This window comes from Patella vulgata, chromosome 3, assembly GCF_932274485.2.
Source record: "Patella vulgata chromosome 3, xgPatVulg1.2, whole genome shotgun sequence".
Taxonomy (NCBI): domain Eukaryota; kingdom Metazoa; phylum Mollusca; class Gastropoda; family Patellidae; genus Patella; species Patella vulgata.
The window spans coordinates 88,237,383-88,251,185 of record NC_065881.2 but is presented as its reverse complement, the minus strand read 5'-3'; the positions used below and the strand labels follow the sequence as shown (position 1 = coordinate 88,251,185).

The window sequence follows — 13,803 nt, the reverse complement described above, 5'->3', positions numbered from 1 at the left end:
CGTAGCAATGATCTCTGTGTTAAAATTATATTTGGAACTTGTTTAACCAGTTCTATCACATATGACTGACACCAATATTGTCCTTTAAACGGTATCCCACAAAGATCGTGAATATATTGTCCTATGACTAGCAACATGAATTAAACAAGTTTCTCTGACTACAAGACGGTTTTCCCTGAGCGAATAACATCATGTCAAGCGATAACATCAACTGTCATTACAATAACCCATAATAACTTAAAGCTTGATTGACTCGTCTTTTACAAGATTTATTATTCATATATTAGTAAGATAAAAGATAAGAAGTGTCTGTAAAAACCTGATCATATATTCAACTCGTGGTATTTATATCTAATGGCCGTACCTAGAATATAATTAGTTTTCCGTATTTTCGTATTTAACAGCTGAAACAAAGCAAGACAATGTAATATAATACATATCCAATTTAACAGATTCGATGTCGAGTTTTCTGTTTGTTTAGAGATTCCGATTAATTATTATGATAATCCACAGCTTCGTATTTAACTAATACTAAAATCGTCATCATCATTAATACCATCATACACACTTTTCTTATTTCCATTCAACACAAACTATGTCATTTCGGGAGTAACATATGGTTCAATTTTATTTCAATAATTCGCTCGTGCGTAGGGGTCTTTAGCAGTGGGAGGAATCCGGAGGATCCGGAGAAATCCATCGGGATTGGGCAGGCAACCATACCCCTTGACACGTACAAGCGGGGATTCGAAACCACACAGTTGACTCAATGACAGACCTTATTATACAGCGCGCACGTGCTAACCATTGGGCCATCCAACCCCCTTATATTTTGATGAAGATTTGAGGATGTGTCATCATCATCATCATGGTCATCATCATCATCATCATCTTCATCATGGTCATCATCATCATGGTCACCATTATCATGGTCATCATCATCATCATCATCTTCATCATGGTCATCATCATCATGGTCACCATTATCATGGTCATCATCATCATCATGGTCATCATCATCATCATCATCATGGTCATCATCATCATCATCATGGTCATCATCATTGTCATCATGGTCATCATCATTATCATGGTCATCATCATCATCATCATGGTCGTCATTAATACATTATCATCACCCTAGTCTGCGACGTAAACATTACAGCCGCTGAAATACAAACACATATGGCAGTGTGGAGTAAAATGGTAGAAAAAGCGTACAGATCCTGTCTCTATACGCGAATGTTAACAATGGCAGTCTCGTGGATTCGCCCCCCCCCCCCGTCCCACACTCCTCAATTACGCACACGACAACCGGGTCAGTTCTTGGATATATGTTTATAAGGGGTTAATTTGAATAATTTACCAACATGACAAGCGGGTCAGTGCTTGGATATTCGTTTATTTGAGTAATTTATTCCCTCTGGGAATTTTTAACTTTTTTGATGTTATTTACTTTTTGAATGTATGTTTTTGTTACACTGTAAAGTGCCCTTGAACACATCTGTAAAAGGGGCGCTATATAAATTTTGTAATAATAATAATAATAATGGTTACAGATAGTAAGGCAAGGAGAGTGCGCGCACCACACAAAGAAACCTCATACAACAATCCGTAGATAAGACAAACAATAGCCCAATAATGAAAAACTCGATCAAGAATATAAAGTTATACACATTTAGCATTCAGTTCTTTACCTGGCACAATTGTCATTCAGGTGTACGTTAATGTACTTGAGCGTTTTACAGTTCTGTCAGTGGCATGGAAACGCTCGATTGTATGACGTTAAAGGAGGTACTCGGAGCTAAAAGGGACAAATCACATGATTTTAGTGAAAAATCAATATTTAAGAAAGAACATTAAATCCCTCGTTACTAGGTCAATGGACAATTTCCACATAAGAAAACAAAAGAGATCTTTAAAGATTGATGGGTGTTTTCTTGGTGGTTATTTTTATAACGTGGAGTGTACGGTCTCCCGAGGGTGGTAATCACACCTGATTAAACTTGTGTCAAAAGAATTATTATAAACCATACACTGTCAAGTTGTTCATGCATGTTATAATTAAGTGCACAATATCCTTGTACCTCAATAAAATGAAATGAAATGGGGTTTAACGACCTACTACTGTTCTGTTCCGACTGGGCCAATAAAAACGGGCATACGGCACACAATGTGCTATGAGGGAAATTTTGCCTGGACAGCGGCGTGGTTTGCCTTTGTCAGTGGTGCAGGACGGAGAGCCTGACAAGGACAGCCGTCTAGTCGTTCGGATAGGACGAACAACCGAGGTCCCGTGTATACATTGGCATGCACTTAAAAGTTCCCTTAAGAGTTCGGATTCGATATAAGTGTAGGCCACAGCGAGCTATCCGGGCAAAATTTCCAGTCGGTGCAGAAAAGTAGTAGACCGCGAAACTCCGATTTCATTTCATAGCCCGGTCGCTGCAGAAAAGTAAGATGGACGAATGGAGCCTTTCCTCTTATGTTTTTAATATTAGGATGTTGATGGCAGCATTTATATCATAATAATAATATGTCAAATCTACAACCGACTCGTGCATCTAAAGAATTCCAATTTTGATAGCGACGCCTGTTTAAAAGGTTGAGATTATTTATGTGCATTAATTTGTCAAAACCATGCATATAAATATGTATAATTGTGATGATGGCGACAGTTTGAAAGGCTGGGAACAGTACATGTATTAATTTGTCTGTATAACGAATGTAAAAGACATTTAAATCTTATTTGATGATCTCAATATCTTGTGTAGTCTTCTCATTGCAACTTGCGTACGGAGCCATGTTGGCTTCCCCTGAATAGCGAGTCAGCCTCTTACCCACTTAGTATAGTACAAATTATGTGATAATGAATAACGTCCACATTTAAAAAAAACTCCAGTAAATTTCCAAATATATAGAATGTTCTTAGAGTATTTTATAATAACGTTTAGTTTTAAACGAAATAAATGTTTAATATGCTGTTTTTGTTATAAAAAAAAATACAGAAAATAATAAATTTGCGTTAAAACATTATACAGAAATCTACAAACTTATACTGAATATAACATTATTCGCTTTTACTACATGATTTAAATAATGTACGTTTCTAACAAAAATATAATATTTATAGCTGACATTGATAAGCATGTTGTTGTTGTTCTTTTTAGGGTTTAACGTCTGCTTCCGTCGAGGGTGATATCGCAGACATATTTTCATTTTTATTATCTTAGCGCACGCGCAGGGGTCTTTCATGTGGGTAGAAGTCGGAGTACCCGGGGTAAACCCACGAGGTTGATGAGGCTCCCCTATTTCCAAGCCACACACGCTCACACCAGGGATCGAAACCACAACCGCAAGCCAGAGGTGGCCGGCCAGCTAGAGGTCGAAGCGCGACACTCTAGACCACTAGGCCATACCCCCTCCCCCCATTCTAGTGCATTTCTTATATAATGAATTATGTTGTGTGTACGGTACGAGAGTGTAAACATCTCCACTTGGTATTCTTGTGAAAAATTGGAATGTTAAAATCCAACCTCGTGGGTTTTCTCCGGGTCCCGAAATGACCTAGTTTGTGTCGAGTGGACGTTAAACCCTATTTCCCTTTCTCTCTCTCTGGAATGGTAAAAGCTCAATTTTGAACAAATTTATCATTTTAAGTTAAAGGGTTTTTTTTATGAATGCAAAAACAAACACACTCGAAAATGTGCCCTTTACCTGTTTCATACCCCCAATTATATTAATTCACCGTTTATTAAATTGTAATTGTTTATATATATACAACTATTATAATAATCCACAGTTTATTAAATTGTAATTGTTTATATATACAACTATTATAATGATCCACAGTTTATTAAATTGTAATTGTTTATAGCTATTATAATAATCCACAGTTTATTAAATTGTAATTGTTTATATTATTGTATATTTACAGCATCATAATGGGCACGATCAGCGCCGACTCAAACGGCGACTCGCTGAATGCCACAGCTATATGGATCCTAATCAACCAACTCTCGCCAAGTAATAGACACAAAGTTCTAGCAGCGGCTGGTATTGATGAACAGACATTAGAGAGTATACTTCGACGTGGCAAGATGCATGTTAAAAGTTATGAACGGCCGATGATGCAGTATACTGAATATCGGATAAGTAAAATATTGTTGTTATATGTGCCGCCGATCTTAATTATTCTAGGAACGTTTGGTAACTTATTTTCATTCATAATTTTACGTAGAAGACCGATGTTAAAAGTGTCTACATATTTTTATCTGGCATCGTTGGCTATCGCTGATAGTCTCGTATTGTATATCGGTTTGTTGCGGATTTGGATTAACGAATTAACTGGGATTGATGCTATGGATTTAACGAATTGGCTGTGTAAATTGACTTGTGTTTTTGGATATTTTTCAAGCGATTTTTCGGTATGGTTGATCATAGCGGTGACCGTCGAACGGTTTATTGTCGTGTGTTTTCCATTTAAAGCCAACGGAATGTGTAATGTTAGCCGAGCTCGGAAAGTGATCGTTCTTTTAATTGTTATAATGTTTTCAATTAATCTACATTTTCTATTTACTGTGGAATTAGTCACCACACCGGTGGATGGTAAAAATATTGTGAATTGTGAAGCCGCTGCACCGTTCCCAGTTTTAGTTGACCAAGCATGGCCGTGGGTCGATGCTATTATATATTCCTTCGTTCCGTTCGTCACCATCACCGTTCTTAATATCTTAATTATTCGACAGGTACTCAAGGCTCACGGATGCCGCGAAAGACTACAGAATTTCGGAGATCGGAGAGTGTTGGAAACACGTCGACAAATGAGCGAAGTTACGTCGAAGTTAACAGCGATGCTACTCACGGTCTCTTTCACGTTTCTGTTAACCACATTGCCCATGAATATAACATTAATCGTCACATATTTCTGGAATAAAGAAGATAGAGAATTAGAAAACACGGCTAAATTTCATCTGGTGAAAACCATCACAGAACTATTAATGTACGTCAACCATTCGATGAACTTTTTTCTTTATTGTGCGACGGGTCGAAAATTCCGACAACAAGTCCTAAAATTAGTATGCCATAAACAGGCGCTACAAACATGGTCCTCAATCTGTGATGATCATCCCAAACACCAATCAAAGAAAGATTTGCTACTGAATCACATGAATTGCCATTCTGAACATCTACATACAGAGAGTGAATATATGAAAACAAAATTATAATTTATTGTCATATAAATCTGTGCTACTACCGGCACGTCTTTTTTTTCTATTCTGAATCAAATTTCATCATGAGAATTCAGCCTAGCCTGTAATATATAGCCATTTTATGCATTTTAAAACTTTTTTTCATTTAAATTATCGCTTCTCAAGTGTCTTCTAAACGATAAAACTCAGACGATGAAAATTCTAGTAAACGGAAATTCATAGACATTACCCTTGTCATCTAAATCAACTGCAATATAATCCTTCAAAAAACATCTAAATATAAATTCCAAAGAAAATTCCAAAATAAAAGTGCTTAAAGTTCTTCAGACATCAGTAATGGTTACATCAAATTTGTTACAAAGAAAACAACAATGCGTATACCCTTTTTAATTGCTAAATAAGGTTTACCAACAAGATTGCGACATCTTTAATTCCTTGACATCAATACTTTATATCAGAATGCGGTTAGTGTTGTGGAATGACTTGTAAAAAGGACACCATAGAACTAACAGATTTAATGTTTCACGAGGATACAGATGAACGGACATATCGAGATGTTTATTTTCATAAGAAGCGAAAGTAAACGACCTTGTTAAGTTTTGAATTCTTTAGAAATTACTTGAGAGATGTCCATGAAATCGACATTTATTTTATTGGTGCTTATTTGATGTGTTAAATGTGGCGTGAAAGGTGATCCATATAGTGTGTAGTCATATGTAATCTCTCGCTGCTCATTTCCAAAACTGCGCAGACATATCGTGTGTAGTCCTTCGTAATAACTCTCTGCTCATTTAAATAACTGCGCACGCATATCGTGTGTAGTTTTTCGTACACTTTAGCTGCTCACTTATAGAACTGCGAACACCAATTTATTAGTGCCAGTTCACTTTCATTTTTCTCAGGCTTTTAGTGCGCATAATTAGTTCAATAGGTAGACCAGATTGTTTTTTTTCGTTTAATGGTCGGGCCAGCGACATTGTGTGAATGCTCAGAACAAAAAGGCCATAAGTGTTTTCGTTTTCACCGAACATACACCTACGTTTTAGGTACGTATAATTAAATTACTCGCTTCGAAGGCTGGTAATTAAATTAGTTAAAAGCTTATTAATTAACTTATAGTTCACGTACACGACGTCATCACTTAAATAATTCCGTGTTTGTAATGGTTTACCTGTTTCAATTAGAGTCGGCAGAAAAAAAAATAAATAAACAAATCATAGACATCATTAATTTACTGATTAATGACCACCTGAAGACTTGTGCGAATAAAGTTATTAAGAAAAACATACGTGTTACCATCTGTGGATGTTCAAAAACTCTTCCAATTAACAAAGGACAATTATTACTGTACTTTAGAGTTTAGAATGTGTTAAATGTTGTTCATCAATTGAGAACGAATTTGGTCTACTACGATCGATGTGAATGGCTATTTAGGTCTTAAACAGGACCGTTTAGAAATTAACGGAACGTGACATATCGATATACTGTTGTAAAAAATATACGTTGCTGGTTATCAAGTGAATTGGGAGTGGTCTGAAGTGTGTAGGGTCGTACTGGGTGTGAACTATAACGACAAAGGAAAGCCAATATGGTGTCTGACCAGATTATGTACTGCGTGAACTTTCAGAATGACACATGTTCGACATCGCATAAAATGGATCAAACAGAAAAAAATGACATGAGTATGTGAACTTCCCGAATGGCACGCTCCCGTTATTCCATAAATACGAGAAGAGGAAACGACATCAGTTTCTCGTTTCGCTCGTCTACAACACAAAACTTATAGGACTATTATAATCGACTGTGTGAAAACCCCCGACATCAGTTGATCGTTTCGCTCGTCTACAACACAAAACTTATGGGACTATTATAATCGACTGTGTGAACAACCCGGAACACGAGAGGTGTTACCAGGTGTCCTACAAAGAGTAATCATTCCCTTTAATCATGAACGAATCACATATTCTAGCAAAATGGCGTCCTTGGATTAACTGGTACCTTACCATAAATTCTAAAGTAATTAACCAGATTATAATATTGAATCATTCAAATGATAATAATTAACTAGTACCCTACCATAAATATCAAAGTAATTAACAAGATTATAATATTGAACCATTCAAATGATAATACTTAAAAGACACATAGAAGGTTTTTACAACCAGTGAGTCGCGGTGGATCAGTGAGTAAGGCATAAGACCATTTATGAAAATCACATATATCACGTCGATAATTATATGGCGTATTCCCAGCTCGTATTCCACAGGATATATGTGAAAAACAATTTAATCTTGATGGATTCAAACCTAAAGAATCAAGGAATTTGTGTAGAAACCCAACGATTTTTATAGAAATTAAAGTAGCTAAGTCTCTAACTCAATATCATCCAAAATCTTCAACATTGAAAACACGATTTATTTGTCGGTTTAAATCAACATTCATGTTGTGATCTTACCGGGAAAAGATGGCCTTCTGATATCCAATATTTAAGACAAAATAAACATTTTACAATTGGTACACGAATCGTGTACCATAATGCGTTTCAGAGCCATGTGTAATAAGGAACTCGAAAAACAAGGCTAGGCATATCCCACAAGTCATGTCAAATGGTGACGCTATATTCTTGTCTGGAGAGCATGCCCAATAAATACTATCGGCGTAGACTGGAATAACCAGAAGCTAGAGATTGAAATTCGATTGAAAATACAGGCGTATGTCATCGAACCTAATTGATTAGAAATTACAGTAAAAACAGAAACGATTGAGTGCAAATCAATTTATATACATTCATATAACATTATTGTATGCGTTGCGACCCATTTGTGTCAATTTCTAGGTCCCAAATATTAGCGACTTAGCTCCTTTAAAGATAGGTTTCCACTATCACGATTCCTATTACGATTGAGTAATCTTTATAAGGCTAATTAATCAGTCCCGATAGGAGTATGATTTAACACTTGATGTAGTTTGTTCAATGATATAAAGTGTGATTGATTATGTCTTTACCTAGACTGTTTTAAGACGTCTTTCTAATTAGTGGTTAATATCATCGTCTGCTCTTAAAGAACACCTGACCCTAAAGGTTAACAGAATAAATACAAGATAGAATGAATGGGGTTTAACGTCCTACTTTTCTGCCCCTACTGGGAAAATGAAGACGGGATAATTAAAGACTCGTCTTAAACTATCAATTCCAATTTAGACCAGTAACGATCTTAATAAGACCCAAGAGTGATCAAATTAAGTAGTCGGTCGCCAATTACGGGATTGTGTCTGCGATATCACTACTGGGTAAGCAGACATTAAACCCTCGGCTATTACTACTAGATTTCAGAGACTTTGAGAGGAAAATCAGTGCAAAAATATGGTTCGATTCCGCTCAATATCAACATTTATATGAACTGAAATTTTCTCAAGATTCGACATCCTCTACAGATGTTAAAAACAAACCAGCGCTTCCCATATTTTGATGGGCCTCTCTTTACTCTATTTGAACACAATGCCGGATCGATCTACTGTTGGTATTTTGTTTCCATTTGTTAATTAAATTAATGTCAAAATACGCACATTTTAACCCGGAATATGCCGTTAAAAGTTCGACGGTGTTCAAAAAAATGCAATTGACGAAGAGAAACTTTAGATATTGAATTAAACATAATAATGAAACAGAGCTTAACGTAGTTGTGCCGCCTGGGAAAATGAACACGGCATAAAAATTACGCAGTGTGACAATCGAATATTAGCCATCTGAACATTACTCAATTATGTTGAAGATACTATACCCGACAGTATACGTCTGTTGATGATGCCTTACCCGACAGTATACGTCTGTTGACGATGCCGTACCCGACGGTATACGTTTGTTGACGATGCCGTACCCGACAGTATACGTTTGTTGACGATACCGTACCCGACAGTATACGTTTGTTAACGATGCCGTACCCAACAGTATACGTTTGTTGACGATGCCGGACCGGGATTCCTGATTATGTCGTCAAGCTGGAATTTATGTTCGGCCTTTCACATTATTTTGAAACTAAGATTGCGATATTTGATGTGCAGATGAACGTGATTATGCGCTCTTGGGTGTCGCCCGCCATGTTGTGAAGGTACGGGGAAGGACAAATGGATATGAATTCTTTATTCCATCAATTTGCTTTACAATTGGACCATACAGTTACATCTCTGAGGAAAAGTACAGATTTGGTTAAGATGGCTTTAATTTGAAACATGTAAGGCCTACATAGGCGGACCTGACATGCGTACAGAGCACCGTTTGGATGATTCAGACGCTGCTCTACTCAAATCAAACACAAAGTTCACGTGACACTAAAAACAAACTTCCAATATCTTCTAGACTTACCTGCGATATCGCCATCGACTGAAGTGGAATTTAAGCCCCAACAAACGAATCAACGGTGAACTCTACATTTTGTTTTGTAAGTGTTGACCTGTTTGTGAACTGTAATATAATTACGGTTAAAAGAGTACGTTCAGTTTGGCCTATTAAGAGATTCGTTGAGTGCTGATTGCTAATCAAGTGATGTGAATAGAAATATGTTTTAGATAACTTATCGCCAAGCACATCGTCTTACTACGGTCCAATTCCGTTACAAACGACCGTAAAGAAGTGTTTAGTTTAACGTCTATCAGTTCAAGTACACCATTACAACAAACACTCAATATCTGAGATGTGAGATAATCGGCATCAGGTGTTCCTGAGAAAGAAAGCATTTACTGCACCGTGCACGACACCGTTCTCTATTAGACGATGATTAGAACGTTGATCATTTTAAATATTAAAATGGATGCCAGCGGAAATGACGTCAGTCACGCGAAAGACCAATGTCGATATGTACAGGAACGATGACTGAATAATGTGATTCGTGAAATAATTAAACAATTTAGAAGACGTTTAAGATTGTGAAATCTGTTTAGAACTGTTTTGTAACGCCTACAAATCGCTTATTGGGTATGAAATTATACATTTATGAATGTGTCGACGTGTCAAATCGATTAAATTTATGAAACCCACGAATAATTGTCGTAAAACATGAATTACTGGATCTCTTTAAATGAAATAAAATGAAATGAAACCGCTCTGATCCGATTGTGCTAATGATGACGGGGCTCTCTTTAAACATAAGTGTCTTATTCAGGAACCCTAATTGAGTGTGAAACCCGCCAGATCTGGACAACAGAGTAACTTGAACAACGTTACAAAAACATGGAGACTGACCTGATTGGATTTAAACATGGTGTTTGTGTCGATTGATAACTGTTTTGTTTTTAGACCAGTAGGATCTGCTAGGTCACAAGTTTGGTACTTTAAACATCGCTGTGACTAATAGTGGCACGATGAAAAGTTGCCTATTCAACTACAATTTGAACATTTGACTGTATAAATCTATATTTTGTTTTAATGCCATTACATAATTAAAATGGAAATAACATAGGAAACAATTCCATGGAATACAAATTACTTTGATTGCCGAGTTATGTTTCGACTAGGCTTCACTTATCAATGATAACCTATGCATGTACATTGCTTAGGGGTACTTTCCGATTGATTTCCCTTGTCAGAGGTGCAGGACGGGGGGCCTGACAAGGACAGCTGTCTAGTCGTTTGGATGGGACAAAAAGCCTAGGTCCCGTGTATGCATTGGCATGCAGGCAAAATATCCCTTGGCAGTTGGAATTCGATATAAGAGTAAAACATAGAGTCGCTGCCCGGGCAAAATTTCCCTCACAGCAAACTGTATACTTGTCTTCATTAGCCCAGTTGGCGCAGAACAGCAGGACGTTAAACCCATTTCATTTCATTTAATTTCGATGCATTGCTTAGAGGAGACGCAGTGACTTAGTTGGCGTGCTAACCGGGGGGTCCTTGGTTTTGTTTTTCCGGCATGGTCCTCGCTTTACGTTCAGTTGTTACGTTAAAACCGAGGTCCCGTGTACACATTAATGTACACCACAAAGAACCATTGGCAGGTGAAGATCGAAATAAGAGCAGCTCATAGTACAGAATGTACGATGTATTTCTGACTTCAGTAGCCTAGTCGGGACAGAACAGTAGCACGTTGGACCCATTTCATTTGAAGGAGATCTGGGGCCTGTTTCACGAAATGTTAACTAAGATAAAATCCAAATTTAAGTAATTTGATTGGATAATATTAGATTGATTTTAGTGCTTAGCCAATCAAAATTGAAGTATCTACTTAAATTTGGATTTTATCTTAAGTTAAGATTTCGAGAAACAGGGCCCAGACTATAAAATTAATATGAAAATGATCAGCAATGAATAGTAAGGGTATTCCATTGAATCGTATCTTGTGTTGATATATCGCATTTTCAACCAATCTGATTAAAATACACATCTATATTTCGTTTCGTTTTTTTATACTTTCAATGACGTCAGAAGTCATATGAGTGACGTTAGACCCAATGACGTGTTTCATACGATTAACTAATCAGAGTCTCTGTTCCAAGAGGCTATTCTGAAATGCAACGTTTGTTTGGCTGTGTGTTATATCGCCAGAAATATCCACCCACAGTTCCGCGCAACACACGACACAACCGATCATTTGATTTCCTAATCCCTGACTTCACTCAGATCGCGGGATTGTGACGTAGTGATGACCAGTAAATCGAAATTTTGAACTTTAAAAACCGAAACGAAATAGGATGTGTGGTATAATCAGATATTTGTTACTTAGAGATGATATCTGCTTCAATTAATTTGTGAATTATATCACAGAATACATATACTTTAATACTCGTCTTTTTTTAATCAAAGAAGGAATTAAATAATATTCAATGGCAAGTCAGCACCAACTGGACTTTATTACGTCATACATATGGTGAACAAAACGAGACGGACTCATCACCTACTAAAAATTCAAAATTATTATTTATTTATTTTGTTTTTACAAAATTCAAATTTACATAAGTAAAATATACAAAATTCAAATTTACATAATCAAAATATACAAAATTCAAATTTACAATATGATTGAAAGATAATTGTATATTTAGATTTTAAATTTGCTTGTTCCAGGTAATCCCGGTTGTGGAAATCGAGTGGAATATGTTGAGTCTCTGGTGTTGATATATTTGATAAAGAAAGACGAGTATGAAATATCTATAACAGTTATTAAAAACGATTATCTAATACTAGATTACCACTATTACGATTCGTGTTACGTTTGAAATCGTGGTTTTAATCGTCGAGTAATCGTGGTAATCCTTTCAGGTCTTATGATATGTCGACCTTATCGAAACGTATCTGTATGTAGCAGGGACAATCGTATAGCACAATAGTGGTGAATTGACATTAGAGATGTGCAATTGCTAAATAGCTGTAAAGTGGGTGCTCGAGGACACCGGACGATTTTCAAATATATTCAGACATAAAACCAGATCTAGCGGAAAAGTACAGACCTCCCCATAGAAAATAATGTATCATACGGTGGCTGATTTAGGACATGCAAAAAAAGAAAGAAAATCTCGAGCACTGGAGATACTAAGTCGAACGCTCGAGATAATTAAGTCGAGCGCTCGAGATAATACAATCGAACACGTCTCAATCGATGTTTTAAGCTGTATAATTGTGTGCATTATTAATTGATAAACTTGCAGAACAAATCTACTCATTTGTTCGTTTCTACAGCCCATCCAAAGCTGCAGTTACAGGCGAATACCCCACCCCCCACCCACCCAACGCTCCATCCCATGTTCAACACCACCATTATCATTAAATAATGCATAAAATTATACAGCTTACAACATTGTTGAGACGTGTTCGATTGTATTATCTAGACTCAGTATCTCGAGCGCTCGACTTAGTATCACGAGCGCTCGACTTGGTATCTCGAGCGCTCGAGATATTATTTTCTTTTTGCATGTCGTAAATCAAAGGTTACACGTGAAGCTTGTGTGCTATTTCCTTTCGCTGTGCTTAAAGTTACATAATGTAAGATTTGTTATACAAATCTGACCGTTCTTGCTATATTTACTAGTTCAAAAATATATCATAGTGTGTTTGAAGTTATGAGGGTTTAAAGTTTTGACAATATAGTTTCGATTGTTAAGTGCCATTGCAACGATATTAAACAAAGTCTCGATTGTTAAGTGTCATTGCAACAATAATAAACAAAGTCTCGTTGATTCATTCTAACGTTTGATTATGAAATGGCGAGTATATTTAATCCATTCAATATGGAAGTCACCCAATGGTCTAGAGACTAGATTATGTGAATAAATACCCGATTATGAAATCTGAAGCCAATATAAATAACTGCAACGAGAGAGAGAAAGAGAGAGAGAGAGAGAGAGGGGAGGGGTCACGTCCACTCGACACAAGTTACGTTATTTGGGGACTAAAATACAGTTCAGGTTTGTTTTTATAATTCGCCTTCGACTAGTAGTGGTTGCCACGTGCAAACGGAGAATGGAAACGACGCTACTTGACTCGCTGGCTCTCGATCTTCCCCAACTACCAATGGAAAAGTGTCATCCGTAAAGTATTTTAGTTTGATTTTTCGTGAATAAAGCCCCCTTGGTTTAAACTTTAGCGATTGTTTGCTTTGTC

At 36.7% G+C, this 13,803-nt stretch overlaps 1 protein-coding gene across 1 annotated transcript in view; it reads left to right on the top strand.

Moving 5' to 3' along the window:
- Window positions 1-4,247: 4,247 nt before the first annotated feature.
- The window catches only part of LOC130012150 (uncharacterized), a 44,644-nt gene continuing 35,088 nt past the window's right edge, over window positions 4,248-13,803 (top strand). Inside the window, exons 1-2 of the mRNA XM_056099465.1 lie at window positions 4,248-4,500; window positions 4,942-5,066. Coding sequence (XP_055955440.1) covers window positions 4,248-4,500; window positions 4,942-5,066 — 378 coding nt within the window. The remainder of the gene's footprint in view (window positions 4,501-4,941; window positions 5,067-13,803) is intronic.